The sequence below is a fragment of the Oncorhynchus clarkii genome, unplaced genomic scaffold (assembly GCF_045791955.1).
Source record: "Oncorhynchus clarkii lewisi isolate Uvic-CL-2024 unplaced genomic scaffold, UVic_Ocla_1.0 unplaced_contig_449_pilon_pilon, whole genome shotgun sequence".
In the NCBI taxonomy this organism is placed as follows: domain Eukaryota; kingdom Metazoa; phylum Chordata; class Actinopteri; order Salmoniformes; family Salmonidae; genus Oncorhynchus; species Oncorhynchus clarkii.
In genome coordinates this window covers 104,980-120,807 of record NW_027258055.1, presented here as the reverse complement: position 1 = coordinate 120,807, position 15,828 = coordinate 104,980, and the positions used below count along the sequence as shown (strand labels likewise).

At 38.3% G+C, this 15,828-nt stretch overlaps 1 protein-coding gene across 1 annotated transcript; it reads right to left on the bottom strand.

Annotated features, from left to right (window-relative positions):
* Positions 1 to 1,555: 1,555 nt before the first annotated feature.
* On the bottom strand, positions 1,556 to 14,988 carry LOC139394685 (zinc finger protein 678-like). The gene is made up of 2 exons (XM_071142777.1): positions 14,502 to 14,988; positions 1,556 to 4,567 (listed from the first exon to the last, which is right to left on the bottom strand). The coding sequence occupies exons 1-2, from the start codon at positions 14,755 to 14,757 to the stop codon at positions 3,633 to 3,635; spliced, it is 1,191 nt and encodes a 396-aa protein (XP_070998878.1). The 5' UTR covers positions 14,758 to 14,988; the 3' UTR covers positions 1,556 to 3,632.
* Between the last annotated feature and the right edge of the window lie 840 nt (positions 14,989 to 15,828).

Sequence of the window (15,828 nt, the reverse complement as noted above, 5' to 3'; positions counted from 1 at the left end):
AGGGTTACTGAGGTGAATGATTAAGTTGAAGCCTTGGTGGGAGGAAACTATCAGGGTTACTGATTCATTCCAACCAATCAGGGCTCTTGGACACACTCCGGGGCTCTGCACCTGCACACTTTAAGTTAGAGCGTGTTTTGCCAACTAGAGAAAATAAGCGTTTGATGCTGATGGACCATTCGCATGCTGTTTCCTCACTAAAGTGTTGTGCCTATAATATAAAACCAACACATGCGGACACAGCTGCTTCAGCAGTTCTTACTGTTCATTTCTTAACAGGAGCTCGTCAACAATTGATCAAATACTTCCGGTGCTGCTTCTGGATTCACTTCCTGATACACATCAGACCAACACACATGTTGAACTTCCACTTCCTGATACACATCAGACCAACACACATGTTGAACTTCCACTTCCTGGTACACATCAGACCAACACACATGTTGAACTTCCACTTCCTGATACACATCAGACCAACACACATGTGGAACTTCCACTTCCTGGTACACATCAGACCAACACACATGTTGAACTTCCACTTCCTGATACACATCAGACCAACATACATGTTGAACTTCCACTTCCTGGTACACATCAGACCAACACACATGTTGAACTTCCACTTCCTGATACACATCAGACCAACATACATGTTGAACTTCCACTTCCTGATACACATCAGACCAACATACATGTTGAACTTCCACTTCCTGGTACACATCAGACCAACATACATGTTGAACTTCCACTTCCTGGTACACATCAGACCAACATACATGTTGAACTTCCACTTCCTGATACACATCAGACCAACACACATGTTGAACTTCCACTTCCTGATACACATCAGACCAACACACATGTTGAACTTCCACTTCCTGATACACATCAGACCAACATACATGTTGAACTTCCACTTCCTGGTACACATCAGACCAACCTACATGTTGAACTTCCACTTCCTGGTACACATCAGACCAACACACATGTTGAACTTCCACTTCCTGATACACATCAGACCAACACACATGTTGAACATCTTCAACAACAAAAAAAGTCCTGAGAAAACATTTTGTAAGATCTCTTATAAATTATTGTATTACCACAATGTTATGGTCACTACGGACGACGGGAACTTTTATTGCTGTGGAGCTAAAATAGCTAGCTGGTAAATTCGTCTTTTCCCCCGTTGGTAAGACCGCTAATACATCCTCCCCTCACACGAAGGCTCACAATGCTTCTAGTTGCTCCTGTTTTAATCCCTGGTCATTACGATGTGTCAGTTTCGTTTCTCCTTTTCAGAAAGCTCCATCGCAGACTTTTTCTTGACGAGGAAGTTTGTGGGCGTTACACATGCAAATAGCGCGCATGTTAGAACGAATCAAAAAAGGAGCTCAACGTCAATAAGAATTGTGTGTGTGTGTGTGGTGGGGCTGAAGCTATTGACCTGGAAGTTGATGGGAAAGACATTTAATTGTTTAAAATGTTTAAATGTTTATTTAACTAAATAGCTAACAATATTGTATTGAGACGTACAAAGAGAAGAGAGTGTTGATTGATTGGTGAAGATTTTTAATGAGTGAGAATAAAATAAAATGTAACATCTACTACAGATCTGCATTTAAATTTCTTATTGAGCCATTTAAACAAACAGATAGCATCAAAATAAGCAACTAGGTCTATACTGCACCTACATGTAACAGACTAGGTCTATACGGCTCCTACATGTAACAGACTAGGTCTATACTGCTCCTACATGTAACAGACTAGGTCTATACTGCTCCTACATGTAACAGACTAGGTCTATACTGCTCCTACATGTAACAGACTAGGTCTATACGGCTCCTACATGTAACAGACTAGGTCTATACTGCTCCTACATGTAACAGACTAGGTCTATACTGCTCCTACATGTAACAGACTAGGTCTATACTGCTTCTACATGTAACAGACTAGGTCTATACTGCTCCTACATGGTGTAACAATACATCATGTAGATGTATATAATGAACAGACTAGGTCTATACTGCTCCTACATGGTGTAACAATACATAATGTAGATGTATATAATGAACAGACTAGGTCTATACTGTTCTCCTGACCCCTCCTGTCTCAGCCTCCAGTATTTATGCTGCAGTAGTTTATGTGTCGGGGGGCTAGGGTCAGTTTGTTATATCTGGAGTACTTCTCCTGTCCTATTCGGTGTCCTGTGTGAATTTAAGTGTGCGTTCTCTAATTCTCTCTCTCGGAGGACCTGAGCCCTAGGACCATGCCCCAGGACTACCTGACATGATGACTCCTTGCTGTCCCCAGTCCACCTGACTGTGCTGCTGCTCCAGTTTCAACTGTTCTGCCTTATTATTATTCGACCATGCTGGTCATTTATGAACATTTGAACATCTTGACCATGTTCTGTTATAATCTCCACCCGGCACAGCCAGAAGAGGACTGGCCACCCCACATAGCCTGGTTCCTCTCTAGGTTTCTTCCTAGGTTTTGGCCTTTCTAGGGAGTTTTTCCTAGCCACCGTGCTTCTACACCTGCATTGCTTGCTGTTTGGGGTTTTAGGCTGGGTTTCTGTACAGCACTTTGAGATATCAGCTGATGTACGAAGGGCTTTATAAATACATTTGATTTGATTTGATATAATGAACAGACTAGGTCTATACTGCTCCTACATGGTGTAACAATACATAGATGTATATAATGAACAGACTAGGTCTATACTGGTCCTACATGGTGTAACAATGCATCATGTTGATGTATATAATGAACAGACTAGGTCTATACTGCTCCTACATGGTGTAACAATACATCATGTTGATGTATATAATGAACAGACTAGGTCTATACTGCTCCTACATGGTGTAACAATACATCATGTATATAATGAACAGACTAGGTCTATACTGCTCCTACATGGTGTAACAATACATCATGTAGATGTATATAATGAACAGACTAGGTCTATACTGCTCCTACATGGTGTAACAATACATCATATAGATGTATATAATGAACAGACTAGGTCTATACTGCTCCTACATGGTGTAACAATACATCATGTAGATGTATATAATGAACAGACTAGGTCTATACTGCTCCTACATGGTGTAACAATACATCATATAGATGTATATAATGAACAGACTAGGTCTATACTGCTCCTACATGGTGTAACAATACATAGATGTATATAATGAACAGACTAGGTCTATACTGCTACTACATGGTGTAACAATACATAGATGTATATAATGAACGTTCACTAATGGCCTTACACATTTTATTTATATTCAGAAAAAAATGTTTGCATTCATCAAAAGTGTTTTACAATCAGCACCTGTGTTCTCTCTCTAACATGGTGGAATAATACTGACGGGAACATTGATGAGATACACCACATGGTCAAACGTATGTGGACACCACTTCAAATGAAGATTTAGCTATTTCAGTTACACCCTTTTGCTCACTGGTGTATAAAATACGAGAAGACATTATTTGGGTATGATTTTAACAGAATAAGAACTTTGAAAAGTTAGATTTCCACAATTACTTTAAAATAACATTAACCGGTTCCCAAGCTTTTCAAAAATAACGGTTCTGTTCTTGAACGGTAGAGATCACTTTCGTTATCGGTTCTGTTTCTGTTCCTCAAACGTTTTGCTCTTTTCCGGGTTTAGGTTCTGTTCCCTGAACCGGTTCCAAGTCCTGCTCCTCACTGGGCGCGTTGGAAAGAGCGCGTGTATTCTCTCATGCCTTTTCAGGTTCCCTAACCGTGTAAAATCCTTTCCACACAGAGAGCAATGGTAAGATGTCTCCCCTGTATGTGTCTTTTCATGCTCCTTCAGGTTCCCTAACTGTGTAAAGCTCTTTCCACACTGGGAGCATTGGTAAGGCTTTTCTCCCGTGTGTGTTTTTTCGTGCATATTCAGGTTCCCTAACAAGGTAAAACCCTTTCCACACTGGGAGCATTGGAAAGGTTTCTCTCCTGTGTGTATTCTTTTATGTTCCTTCAGATGCCCTAACCGTGTAAAACCTTTTCCACACTGAGAACACTGGAAAGGTTTCTCTCCCGTGTGTATTCTTTTATGTACTTTTAGGCTCCCTAACTTGGTAAAATCCTTTCCACACAGAGAGCAACGGTAAGAGTTCTCCCCTGTGTGTGTCCTTTCATGCTCCTTCAGGTTCCCTAACTTGGTAAAACGTTTTCCACACTGAGAGCATTGTAAGGGGTTCTCTCCTGTGTGGGTTCCCTCATGCTTTTTCAGGTTCCCTAATCGTGTAAAACCCTTTCCACACTGGGAGCATTGGAAAGGCTTCACTCCTGTGTGTATTCTCTCATGCCTTTTCAGGGTCCCTAACTGGGTAAAACTCTTTCCACACTGGGAGCATTGGAAAGGCTTCTCTCCTGTGTGTATTTTCTCATGCTTTTTCAGCTTACATAACCACTTAAAACTCTTATTACACTGGGAGCAGTGGTGTGGTCTCGCTGGTTTGGGCGTCTCTGGGTCTCGTTCCCCTGAAGGACCCTTTCCACGGTCAGAGTGAGAGTCTGGTCTCTCGCCTGCCAAAGACAAACATAAAATTTGGTTAAAAACAGAGAGACGTAAATTAAATCTCCACATGATAAAACAGTCTTCCTATGACGTAACTGCAAAATACACAGGCAATGAATATATTGATCGGGGAACTAGATGCTGAGGAAAGTGGCTGTTGTAAAAACTACAGTTTTTAACAGTAAAACAACAACAGTATGTGCAGGAGGGGATAAAAGATGGGCTTGTCGAGTAACCCCCCCCCCTCTAATGGTGATAAATCACACAGATTCAGCAGTGTGGACAAACAAACAAAAACTAGATAAAGGAATAGAACATCTAAACAGAGTCAAGCTACTGAGGGTGTAAAACATTAACTAATAACCAGTGGTCAGAGTTTATAGGACATTAACTAATAACCAGTGGTCAGAGTTTATAGGACATTAACTAATAACCAGTGGTCAGAGTTTATAGGACATTAACTAATAACCAGTGGTCAGAGTTTATAGAACATTAACTAATAACCAGTGGTCAGAGTTTATAGGACATTAACTAATAACCAGTGGTCAGAGTTTATAGGACATTAACTAATAACCAGTGGTCAGAGTTTATAGGACATTAACTAATAACCAGTGGTCAGAGTTTATAGAACATTAACTAATATAACTAATAACCAGTGGTCAGAGTTTATAGGACATTAACTAATAACCAGTGGTCAGAGTTTATAGAACATTAACTAATAACCAGTGGTCAGAGTTTATAGAACATTAACTAATAACCAGTGGTCAGAGTTTATAGGACATTAACTAATAACCAGTGGTCAGAGTTTATAGGACATTAACTAATAGAACTAATAACGAGTGGTCAGAGTTTATAGGACATTAACTAATAACCAGTGGTCAGAGTTTAAAGGACATTAACTAATAACCAGTGGTGAGAGTTTATAGGACATTAACTAATAGAACTAATAACCAGTGGTGAGAGTTTATAGGACATTAACTAATATAACTAATAACCAGTGGTGAGAGTTTATAGAACATTAACTAATAACCAGTGGACAGAGTTTATAGGACATTAACTAATATAACTAATAACCAGTGGTCAGAGTTTATAGGACATTAACTAATAACCAGTGGTCAGAGTTTATAGGACATTAACTAATAACCAGTGGTCAGAGTTTATAGAACATTAACTAATAACCAGTGGTCAGAGTTTATAGGACATTAACTAATAACCAGTGGTCAGAGTTTATAGGACATTAACTAATAACCAGTGGTCAGAGTTTATAGGACATTAACTAATAACCAGTGGTCAGAGTTTATAGGACATTAACTAATAACCAGTGGTCAGAGTTTATAGGACATTAACTAATATAACTAATAACCAGTGGTCAGAGTTTATAGAACATTAACTAATAACCAGTGGTCAGAGTTTATAGGACATTAACTAATATAACTAATAACCAGTGGTCAGAGTTTATAGAACATTAACTAATAACCAGTGGTCAGAGTTTATAGGACATTAACTAATAACCAGTGGTCAGAGTTTATAGAACATTAACTAATATAACTAATAACTAGTGGTCAGAGTTTATAGAATATTAACTAATAACCAGTGGTCTGAGTTTCTAGGACATTAACTAATATAACTAATAACCAGTGGTCAGAGTTTACAGAACATTAACTAATAACCAGTGGTCTGAGTTTCTAGGACATTAACTAATATAACTAATAACCAGTGGTCAGAGTTTATAGAACATTAACTAATATAACTAATAACCAGTTGTCAGAGTTTATAGGACATTAACTAATAACCAGTGGTCAGAGTTTATAGGACATTAACTAATAACCAGTGGTCAGAGTTTATAGAACATTAACTAATAACCAGTGGTCAGAGTTTATAGGACATTAACTAATATAACTAATAACCAGTGGTCAGAGTTTATATAACATTAACTAATAACCAGTGGTGAGAGTTTAAAGAACATTAACTAATAACCAGTGGACAGAGTTTATAGGACATTAACTAATATAACTAATAACCAGTGGTCAGAGTTTATAGGACATTAACTAATAACCAGTGGTCAGAGTTTATAGGACATTAACTAATAACCAGTGGTCAGAGTTTATAGGACATTAACTAATATAACTAATAACCAGTGGTCAGAGTTTATATAACATTAACTAATAACCAGTGGTCAGAGTTTAAAGGACATTAACTAATAACCAGTGGTCAGAGTTTATAGGACATTAACTAATAGAACTAATAACCAGTGGTCAGAGTTTATAGGACATTAACTAATAACCAGTGGTCAGAGTTTATAGGACATTAACTAATAACCAGTGGTCAGAGATTATATAATATTAACTAATAACCAGTGGTCAGAGTTTATAGAACATTAACTAATATAACTAATAACCAGTGGTCAGAGTTTACAGAACATTAACTAATAACCAGTGGTCAGAGTTTATAGAATATTAACTAATAACCAGTGGTCAGAGTTTATAGAACATTAACTAATATAACTAATAACCAGTTGTCAGAGTTTATAGAACATTAACTAATAACCAGTGGTCAGAGTTTATAGAACATTAACTAATAACCAGTGGTCAGAGTTTAAATAACATTAACTAATATAACTAATAACCAGTGGTCAGAGTTTATAGGACATTAACTAATAACCAGTGGTCAGAGTTTATAGAATATTAACTAATAACCAGTGGTCAGAGTTTATAGAACATTAACTAATATAACTAATAACCAGTTGTCAGAGTTTATAGAACATTAACTAATAACCAGTGGTGAGAGTTTATAGAACATTAACTAATAACCAGTGGCCAGAGTTTATAGGACATTAACTAATAACCAGTGGTCAGAGTTTATAGGACATTAACTAATAACCAGTGGTCAGAGTTTATAGAACATTAACTAATAACCAGTGGTGAGAGTTTATAGAACATTAACTAATAACCAGTGGCCAGAGTTTATAGGACATTAACTAATAACCAGTGGTCAGAGTTTATAGAACATTAACTAATATAACTAATAACCAGTGGTCAGAGTTTATAGAACATTAACTAATAACCAGTGGTCAGAGTTTATAGGACATTAACTAATAACCAGTGGTCAGAGATTATATAATATTAACTAATAACCAGTGGTCAGAGTTTATAGAACATTAACTAATATAACTAATAACCAGTGGTCAGAGTTTACAGAACATTAACTAATAAACAGTGGTCAGAGTTTATAGGACAATAACTAATAACCAGTGGACAGAGTTTATAGGACATTAACTAATATAACTAATAACCAGTGGTCAGAGTTTATAGAACATTAACTAATAACCAGTGGTCAGAGTTTATATAACATTAACTAATAACCAGTGGTCAGAGTTTATAGAACATTAACTAATATAACTAATAACCAGTGGTCAGAGTTTATAGAACATTAACTAATAACCAGTGGTCAGAGTTTATAGGACATTAACTAATAACCAGTGGTCAGAGATTATATAATATTATCTAATAACCAGTGGTCAGAGTTTATAGAACATTAACTAATATAACTAATAACCAGTGGTCAGAGTTTACAGAACATTAACTAATAACCAGTGGTCAGAGTTTATAGGACATTAACTAATAACCAGTGGTCAGAGTTTATAGAACATTAACTAATAACCAGTGGTCAGAGTTTAAATAACATTAACTAATATAACTAATAACCAGTGGTCAGAGTTTATAGAATATTAACTAATAACCAGTTGTCAGAGTTTATAGAACATTAACTAATATAACTAATGACCAGTTGTCAGAGTTTATAGGACATTAACTAATAACCAGTGGTCAGAGTTTATAGAACATTAACTAATAACCAGTGGTGAGAGTTTATAGAACATTAACTAATAACCAGTGGCCAGAGTTTATAGGACATTAACTAATAACCAGTGGTCAGAGTTTATAGGACATTAACTAATAACCAGTGGTCAGAGTTTATAGAACATTAACTAATAACCAGTGGTCTGAGTTTCTAGGACATTAACTAATATAACTAATAACCAGTGGTCAGAGTTTACAGAACATTAACTAATAACCAGTGGTCAGAGTTTATAGAACATTAACTAATATAACTAATAACCAGTGGTCAGAGTTTATAGAACATTAACTAATAACCAGTGGTCAGAGTTTATAGGACATTAACTAATAACCAGTGGTCAGAGATTATATAATATTAACTAATAACCAGTGGTCAGAGTTTATAGAACATTAACTAATATAACTAATAACCAGTGGTCAGAGTTTACAGAACATTAACTAATAAACAGTGGTCAGAGTTTATAGGACAATAACTAATAACCAGTGGTCAGAGTTTACAGAACATTAACTAATAACCAGTGGTCAGAGTTTATAGGACATTAACTAATAACCAGTGGTCAGAGTTTATAGAACATTAACTAATAACCAGTGGTCAGAGTTTATATAACATTAACTAATATAACTAATAACCAGTGGTCAGAGTTTATAGAATATTAACTAATAACCAGTGGTCAGAGTTTATAGAACATTAACTAATATAACTAATAACCAGTTGTCAGAGTTTATAGGACATTAACTAATAACCAGTGGTCAGAGTTTATAGGACATTAACTAATAACCAGTGGTGAGAGTTTATAGAACATTAACTAATAACCAGTGGTCTGAGTTTACAGAACATTAACTAATAACCAGTGGTCAGAGTTTATAGAACATTAACTAATATAACTAATAACCAGTTGTCAGAGTTTATAGGACATTAACTAATATAACTAATAACCAGTGGTCAGAGTTTATAGAACATTAACTAATAACCAGTGGTCAGAGTTTATAGAACATTAACTAATAACCAGTGGTCAGAGTTTATAGAACATTAACTAATAACCAGTGGTCAGAGTTTATAGGACATTAACTAATATAACTAATAACCAGTGGTCAGAGTTTATAGAACATTAACTAATAACCAGTGGTCAGAGTTTATAGGACATTAACTAATAACCAGTGGTCAGAGTTTATAGGACATTAACTAATATAACTAATAACCAGTGGCCAGAGTTTATAGAACATTAACTAATAACTAGTGGTCAGAGTTTATAGAACATTAACTAATAACCAGTGGTCAGAGTTTATAGAACATTAACTAATATAACTAATAACCAGTGGTCAGAGTTTATAGAACATTAACTAATAACCAGTGGTCAGAGTTTATAGGACATTAACTAAAAACCAGTGGTCAGAGTTTATAGGACATTAACTAATAGAACTAATAACCAGTGGTCAGAGTTTATAGAACATTAACTAATATAACTAATAACCAGTGGTCAGAGTTTATAGAACATTAACTAATAACCAGTGGTCAGAGTTTATAGGACATTAACTAATAACCAGTGGTCAGAGTTTATAGGACATTAACTAATAACCAGTGGTCAGAGTTTATAGAACATTAACTAATAGCCAGTGGTCAGAGTTTATAGAACATTAACTAATAACCAGTGGTCAGAGTTTATAGAACATTAACTAATAACCAGTGGTCAGAGTTTACAGAACATTAACTAATAACCAGTGGTCAGAGTTTATAGGACATTAACTAATAGAGCTAATAACCAGTGGTCAGAGTTTATAGAACATTAACTAATAACCAGTGGTCAGAGTTTATAGAACATTAGCTAATAACCAGTGGTCAGAGTTTATAGAACATTAACTAATAACCAGTGGTCAGAGTTTATAGAACATTAACTAATAACCAGTGGTCAGAGTTTATAGAACATTAACTAATAGAGCTAATAACCAGTGGTCAGAGTTTATAGAACTCTGTTGCAGGCAGCAGAACGTTCTCCACGATGTCTCCAGACTCTGTCACGTCTGTCACATGCTCAGTGTGAACCTGCTTTCATCTGTGAAGAGCACATGGTGCAAGTGGCGAATTTGCCAATCTTGGTGTTCTCTGGCAAATGCCAAACGTCCTGCACGGTGTTGGGCTGTAAGCACAACCCCCACCTGTGGACGTCGGGCCCTCATACCACCCTCATGGAGTTTGTTTCTGACCGTTTGAGCAGACACATGCACATTTGTGGCCTGCTGGAGGTCATTTTGCAGGGCTCTGTCAGTGCTCCTCCTGCTCCTCTTTGCACAAAGGAGGTGGTAGCGGTCCTGCTGCTGGGTTGTTGCCCTCCTACAGCCTCCTCCACGTCTCCTGATGTACTTGCCTGTCTCCTGGTAGCGCCTCCATGCTATGGACACTACGCTGACAGACACAGCAAACCTTCTTGCCACAGCTCGCATTGATGTGCCATCCTGGATGAGCTGCATTACCTGAGCCACTTGTGTGGGTTGTAGACTCCGTCTCATGCTACCACTAGAGTGAAAGCACCGCCAGCATTCAAAAGTGACCAAAACATCAGCCAGGAAGCATAGGAACTGAGAAGTGGTCTGTGGTTACCACCTGCAGAACCACTCCTTTATTGGGGGTGTCTTGCTAAATGCCTATAATTTCCACCTGTTGTCTATTCCGCTTGCACAATAGCATGTGAACTTTATTGTCAATCAGTGTTGCTTCCTAAGTGGACAGTTTGATTTCACAGAAGTGTGATTGACTTGGAGTTACATTGTGTTGTTTAAGTGTTCCCGTTATTTTTTGGAGCAGTGTATATTGTTATGTTATATGGTTTAAGGTAAGACAGACTGATATGATTGTATGATGCATTTACACTGCTGATCAAACGTTCTAGAACACTCATTCCAGGGTTCTTCTTTATTTTTATTTTATTTTATTCTTACTCACAGTTGTGACTGCTTCACCTGACATATTGTTGTCTCTACCTTCTTGCCATTTCCAAATCAAATCAAATGTTATTTGTCACATACACATGGTTAGCAGATGTTAATGCGAGTGTAGCGAAATGCTTGTGCTTCTAGTTCCGACAATGCAGTAATAACCAACAAGTAATCTAACTAACAATTCCAAAACTACTGTCTTGTACACAGTGTAAGGGGATAAAGAATATGTACATAAGGATATATGAATGAGTGGTGGTACAGAGCAGCATGGGCAAGATACAGTCTTATATTCAGTAGTTATTCTCGACTGTATGTAATAAAACCTAAGATGACCTGGGGTACTAATGTAAGAAATAACACGTAAAAAAACAAAACACTGCATAGTTTCCTAGGAACGCGAAGCGAGGCGGCCATCTCTGTCGGCGCCGGATTTGTGCTGTTGTCTGTGCCCAATAATGTTTGTACCATGTTTTGTGCTGCTGTGTTGTCATCTTAGGTCTCTCTTTATGTAGTGGTGTCTCTCTTGTCGTGATGTGTGTTTACTCCTATATTTTTATTTAATTTATTTTTAATCCCAGCCCCCATCCCCGCAGGAGGTCGTAATTGTAAATAAGAATTTGTTGTTAACTGCCTTGCCTAGTTACATACAGATTGAAATATATTTATATATGTTTTATTTATTAATGTCAGTCTGTCTTACCTTAACTAAAAACCATATAACAACTATACATGTAAAGTTCAAACCCCCGAGCTGACAAGGTACAAATCTGTCGTTCTGCCCCTGAACAGGCAGTTAACCCACTGTTCCTAGGCCGTCATTGAAAATAAGAATTTGTTCTTAACTGACTTGCCTAGTTAAATAAAGGTAAAATAAAAAAATAAAATAAAAAAAAAGCTTCAAATAATGTTGTTTTTTTTATATTAATTTTCATGGGATGTTGAAGTGTAGAAACTGATCAAAGCACTACAGAAAAATATATATATATTTGGAAATGTTTAATTAAGGGAGATTATGTTACGTCTAGTCTGTGTGACCAGGCTGTAAACCGAGGTAGTTGTGATCAATATGATGAACCCGTTTTCACAACATTTAAGAACCTGGTGATAGAAAACAGTGTGAATGTAATAATGACAATGGACTGACTCAGGAGTAATTTAGCGAACTGGTAGTGTTTTCATTTGACTTAGAAAGAGTAGGACCAATAAGGACAATGGACTGACTCAGGAGTAATTTAGCGAACTGGTAGCGTTTTCATTTGACTTAGAAAGAGTAGGACCACATCAATGTCAATTGATTGTAGCAATATACCTGAGAACACAGCGTTTAAGTCAGTCAGTACTCTCAAGTCAGACTGAGACATTCCCTTGACGTCCGGGCAATCCAATCTTTTTTCCACCAATAAATGCAAAAGGACAGCTGAAAGATGCTCTCTACGCTAAACTTTATTTATTGTTTGGAGAGACTGGGTTCCATCCTCCCAGGTAGATGGGCTGGTGTAGGATCCTTTAGGGTTAAAGTAGTGGGATGGTGTAGGATCCTATAGGGCCAAAGTAGTGGGATGGTGTAGGATCCTATAGGGCCAAAGTAGTGGTATGGGATGGTGTTGGATCCTATAGGGCCAAAGTAGTGGGATGGTGTAGGATCCTTTAGGGTTAAAGTAGTGGGATGGTGTTGGATCCTTTAGGGTTAAAGTAGTGGGATGATGTAAGATCCTTTAGGGTTAAAGTAGTGGGATGGTGTAGGATCGATCCTATAGGGCCAAAGTAGTGGGATGGTGTAGGATCCTATAGGGCCAAAGTAGTGGGCTGGTGTAAGATCCTTCAGGGCCAAAGTAGTGGGCCGGTGTAGGATCCTTCAGGGCCAAAGTAGTGGGATGGTGTAGGATCCTATAGGGGGGAGTGACCAAAATGTGCAAAAATCACACTCTGACCTGCGAAAGGCAGCGATACAGCTTCTTCATGTGAAAAGTCACTCTGAACTAGCCAGTCAGAGAACCTGATGGGGACCAAGAGGCATGGAGAGGCAGCCTTTAGTTACTATGCCCCCAGCCTTTAGTTACTATGCCCCCAGACTCTGAACTAGCCTGCCAGAGAACCTGAGGGGGACCAAGAGGCATGGAGAGGCAGCCTTTAGTTACTATGCCCCCAGACTCTGAACTAGCCAGTCAGAGAACCTGAGGGGGACCGAGAGGCATTATTTAGTTACTATGCCCCCAGACTCTGAACTAGCCAGTCAGAGAACCTGAGGGGGACCGAGAGGCATGGAGAGGCAGCCTGGAGTTACTATACCCCCAGACTCTGAACTAGCCTGCTAGAGAACCTGAGGGGGGCCAAGAGGCATGGAGAGGCAGTCTTTAGTTACTATACCCCCAGACTCTGAACTAGCCAGTCAGAGAACCTGAGGGGGACCAAGAGGCATGGAGAGGCAGCCTTTAGTTACTATACCCCCAGACTCTGAACTAGCCAGTCAGAGAACCTGAGGGGGACCAAGAGGCATGGAGAGGCAGCCTTTAGTTAGTATACCCCCAGACTCTGAACTAGCCAGTCAGAGAACCTGAGGGGGACCAAGAGGCATGGAGAGGCAGCCTTTAGTTACTATGCCCCCAGCCTTTAGTAACTATACCCCCAGACTCTGAACTAGCCTGCCAGAGAACCTGAGGGGGACCGAGAGGCATGGAGAGGCAGTCTTTAGTTACTATGCCCCCAGCCTTTAGTAACTATACCCCCAGACTCTGAACTAGCCTGCCAGAGAACCTGAGGGGGACCGAGAGGCATGGAGAGGCAGTCTTTAGTTACTATGCCCCCAGCCTTTAGTAACTATACCCCCAGACTCTGAACTAGCCAGTCAGAGAACCTGAGGGGGACCGAAACTGTGGACATATTTAAGATATTTTAATAACACACCTTTTCAGCTTTGCTTTTCCTTTAAATTAGTTACGTTTTTATTGTTACTCTTTGGCTTTTTGATCCTCTGTTTGTTGTGCAGTAAATATTTCTGTTTTTTTTTCTCATTCTGTTGCATTAAATGTCTGAAATGTGCTGTATAATAAATATTGATTTGGTAGTGAGAGCGCGACTCTGTTACCGCGCGACTTTTCCCTTTAGTTCAACAACTGCAGTGGGTGTTTCTGTTTTAAGACAGTAAGTTACTTACTGGGGTTAATCAGATGTCCAGTATCCTCCTCTTCTTCTTCCAATATGACAGTTATCTCTCCCTCCTCCTTCACTCCAAAAACGGGAGCCTCCTCTTTCTCTTCTTTCACTGCAACATCCTCATCCTCTAATTTTGTTTCAGTGACATCCTCCTCTTCCTTCTCCTCTTTCACAACAACGTTCAGCCACAGACCCTCTTTCTCCGTCCAGCAGACCTCCTCTTCTTTAGCTGGAGGAGAGTAGCTTAGTGAACTCATGGTCGGGGATGTTAGCTAACAGTTAGCTATCTAGGCTAGTGAACTAAACCAGCCAGCTAGCTGACTAATAACAACAAAGTACATATGAAATTAAATGGGATAACTAGCTAGACGACATAAGTGAGTTTAAAACACAGTGGATAATATACATGAACGAGTCTAAAGAGCTTCAATGTTTCAGCTAGCAAGCTACCGAGGTGGCTGACCATTATCATTTAACTATAAAAGAACATGGCTGACTAGTTGGCTTGTCACTAGTTACTACAGCCACAATGTCAACATTGGCCATCATAAAAAATATATATAAAAAAAAAAAAAAACATGACATGTTTTTGTCTTCATTTAAGGTTAGACACAAGGTTAGGTTTAAACATCTGATTTTAATAAGAGAAGTTGTAGAATTGAGAATTGGGCGAGGTTTAACCATAATTATGACTTTGTGACTTGGGTAACTAGTGACGACCGACTTGCTGTTGTTGTTTAAAGAAGAGTCCAGTTCACCTCCACGTCACATTCTGGCAGACTGGCCTGAAAGACTCACAGCGCCCTCTGCTGACTGGAGGGGGAAACGCAGTTGAGGGAATGTTTTATTTTATTTTCTGACTACAAGTTAAAACAATTTCAACGATTGGTTTTATTTTATTTCCAATAATAATGTTATATCACATTATATGAAAGGAACCTCAAAGTTCGTATTAATCATTTGAAACATTTAGGCTGTATCTGCTAAATATCATCCTATATTCCTCTCTGTCTCTCTTTGACCCTCTCTATCCATCTCTCTCTCTTTGACCCTCTCTATCCATCTCTCTCTCTCTGACCCTCTCTCAGAAGGAGAGGGAGAGAGGGTCAAAGAGAGAGGGCCAAATAATGTTATTCTTGAAAATTATTAACTTTTTGTCTGAAATAAAAATAAAATAAAATCCCTCAACTGCGTTACAAACTCGTCAGCAGATGGCGACGTGGATCTTTCATGGAAGTCTGCCACAGTCTGACGTGTTAGCAAAGATTGTTATAACTAAACCAAGATAGACCACAACCCGTCGTTTCAAACCGGAACAAATTATTAAA

Bases quoted from the DNA above. Each gene is read 5' to 3' on its own strand.
- LOC139394685 (XM_071142777.1), bottom strand. From the start codon at position 14,757: ATGAGTTCACTAAGCTACTCTCCTCCAGCTAAAGAAGAGGAGGTCTGC. The intron at 4,568-14,501 runs GTAAGTAACTTA...TGTCTTTGGCAG, and splicing joins TGGACATCTGATTAACCCCA to GCGAGAGACCAGACTCTCAC.